Genomic DNA, 2,701 nt, shown 5'->3' on the forward strand with positions numbered 1-2,701 from the left:
CCGTCGTCTTTCTAAACACTTTGCTAAATTGATTTGATCACCTGGATTTTTTTGCTTCCATTATTCTCTTTCAAAATACCTTAATATAGATTGGCTATGTGACCTATGGCACACTTAGGTCACAGTCCAAAAGGCCCAGGCACTGACATATGCATTTTCCTCTGATTAATTACGACTGCCCCTTCTCACTTCTTCGTAAATATTTTACCTTCTCAAGAGCACACATCTCATATTCAGCAACTTCATTCCGAAACCGCATTTCCTACAATTTGGTGCATTGCCAAGCATGATTGTATTCAATTTAAGTAAAATTATAGTCCAAATATTAGAAATAACAATCAATGAACAACCTGCCATCAACACCTTAAAGCACCACATGACGATGCTGGTGAATTTTTTCTGATAAAACCGACATTTCAATCATCTAGTTTACATCCAAATCTAAATTCCTAGCAGCTAATGTTGGTAGGCTTCAACCTAAAATATTTTCATCGTAGACAAGCTAGTATAATTATTCTGCAAAACAGCAATCAACAAAGTGATTGGTGAAATTTGCAACTTCAGCTTGTGAACTTCGACCAAGCTAAAAGTGGCAGTTAGAATGAAATCCATCTATGAACAGCCATCAGATACATACAAACTATTGGTGGCCAATTTGTTGTCAACACAGATTAACAACATACTGAAAGATTCGATATGTCTTACTCCTGGTTAGGCATCAAACTTCGGGCCTCTTTCACAGCTGAGCTTACAGCATAGAGCACCATCTTCTTAACCTGTAAGGAAGAAAAGCCGAGAGCCTGTGAAATACTTGTAATTATTCACTATTCTATAGTCTAGACTCTATACAACCGTAATTCCACTTAGAAGTTTGCAAGTCCCGATAAAAAAAAAAACTGTTGTGAGATAAACCCAATGAGGTATATCTACCATTCTAACATTGACAGATTACCAGAACGCAAGAAGCATGACTATTTTTATCTCTTTCAGAGATTGATAAATCCACTGGACAATCATTCAAACACTAATCACAAATGCATGAAAACCTACTTGAGACAGACAGATTGTAGGGCGTGTGTAATGGGATGGCTTTCCAAAAGTATGCATGACATCATAATAATGACATTACCTAGTTCTCACAACTTTAACCTAATCAACCAAATCGATAAACTAAATTCAAGTTTCTTACCTCTAACTTGTCTTCCTTGGCTCTATGGTTCTTTGGGAGCATACGAAAATCTTTCGTTAACCGAATACATTCTTCAATATTGTCAGGAGAAACAAAATCCAGTGCCACCTTTATACAAGACTGGAAAAATAAAAATGGAAAAAGAAAAGTATGAAAGTTAATGGAATTAACAGTGCAACATGAAATTCATAAGACACTGACACAAACACAAGACTGTCAGCAGCCAGTGGATTACTTGTCTATTTCTCACTTGATGAGGACATCCAGCAGGAATGAAAACAGCCTCACCAAGGTATTGCTCAAATGTCCAAGGCTCCACATCTGCATTACACACCAAACGTTCACAATATTGATGTGATATAATGATGGAACACTGGATGGCTGACCAATCAACACAGAATATTCTTACTAAATTCCTCTCTCAGTTGTTTCTTATGCCTCTCATTTAAGAAAAGAGTTTGATCATGAATAGGATGAATGACCTGAAAAAAGCAGAATGTAAAGTAATTAAGTTCTTGGGTACAGAGAAACATACTATTAACTCAATAAAGGCAACAAGGATACTCACAGAATTTACAGGAAGATTATTAAGGTGGCGAAATTCCTTCTTGTGCTTTTCCAAGTATTGATAGATTTTGAGAACATCCTGCTTGCGAAAGATATCCCAGACAGCACCACCATTGACCATTTGTGACTTCTCATTATTTTCTAAATCCTTGATAGGCACTTGGTCTGATTCTTTTGACCCAGGACCATTACATCCATTTTCACCCGAGAGAGAAATCCCTAGAATGTGTTTCTCATTAGTAAGTTTCATTACCACAATTTCATTAGAACATTTAGCCGAATCAGCTATACCTTCAGTCCCAGATCCAACTGCATTAATATCAAAAGTGGCATGATTAGTAGGGCTTGTCACATTTTCAACAGAGAAATTCCTTTCAGAAACATCCACATCATCCAGAAAACAATTTCCTTCCACTTCCGATTGCTTTTCTCTTTGTTCATTTAACTTCAAACTCATGTTTTCTGCTTTGGATGCATTTAACTCTGAAGCGTAGACATGTTCATCTCTTTGGTCCTTTACTGAAATATTTCTAACCACTTCCTCTGCCTCTAAAGTATAATCCATAGTTCTAATTTCGAAATTATCCTTCTTTACTGTACTGCTTGATGAAGAGCTTTCCTTCGGTCCAAATTCTTCCATCTTTTGATCAGCTATTCCTTGGTCATTATTTTCTGGATATAACTCTGCCTCTACCATCGCATTATGCTCCAACATGCCTAATTTCTTACACACAATTCCAACAAACAAATTATCCCTTTCATCTACACTGCTTGACAAAGAGCATTTGTCTGGCTCAACTTTCAGCTGATTTGAAGTTATTTTTCTGTCACTATTTTCTAGAAAGGAGTCTTTTTCAGGATTATCATTACACCTTAATGATTGGGTCACCTTACTTTCATTATACTCAAGTATATGAGGCTTTGCATCATTTTCTTGGAGCAACT

General features: G+C 36.5%; 1 protein-coding gene across 1 annotated transcript; it reads right to left on the minus strand.

The window, feature by feature from the left end:
* Positions 1 to 6: 6 nt before the first annotated feature.
* On the minus strand, positions 7 to 2,607 carry LOC110413295 (uncharacterized). The gene is made up of 7 exons (XM_021424058.2): positions 2,048 to 2,607; positions 1,758 to 1,975; positions 1,599 to 1,671; positions 1,425 to 1,510; positions 1,190 to 1,309; positions 706 to 776; positions 7 to 262 (listed from the first exon to the last, which is right to left on the minus strand). The coding sequence occupies exons 1-7, from the start codon at positions 2,469 to 2,471 to the stop codon at positions 205 to 207; spliced, it is 1,050 nt and encodes a 349-aa protein (XP_021279733.2). The 5' UTR covers positions 2,472 to 2,607; the 3' UTR covers positions 7 to 204.
* Positions 2,608 to 2,701: the final 94 nt, after the last annotated feature.

This window comes from Theobroma umbraticum, unplaced genomic scaffold, assembly GCF_002168275.2.
Source record: "Theobroma umbraticum cultivar Fairchild unplaced genomic scaffold, ASM216827v3 scaffold_4.1, whole genome shotgun sequence".
Classification (NCBI taxonomy): Eukaryota; Viridiplantae; Streptophyta; class Magnoliopsida; order Malvales; family Malvaceae; genus Theobroma; species Theobroma umbraticum.

What these genes read in the sequence shown, in the direction of transcription:
- LOC110413295 (XM_021424058.2), bottom strand. Translation starts at nt 2,471, where the DNA reads ATGTTGGAGCATAATGCGATGGTAGAGGCAGAGTTATATCCAGAAAAT. An exon ending in ACAACTGAGAGAGGAATTTA is followed by an intron (nt 1,511 to 1,598) that starts GTAAGAATATTC and finishes TGTGTAATGCAG; the next exon opens with ATGTGGAGCCTTGGACATTT. An exon ending in AGTTTGATGCCTAACCAGGA is followed by an intron (nt 263 to 705) that starts GTAAGACATATC and finishes ACCAAATTGTAG; the next exon opens with GAAATGCGGTTTCGGAATGA.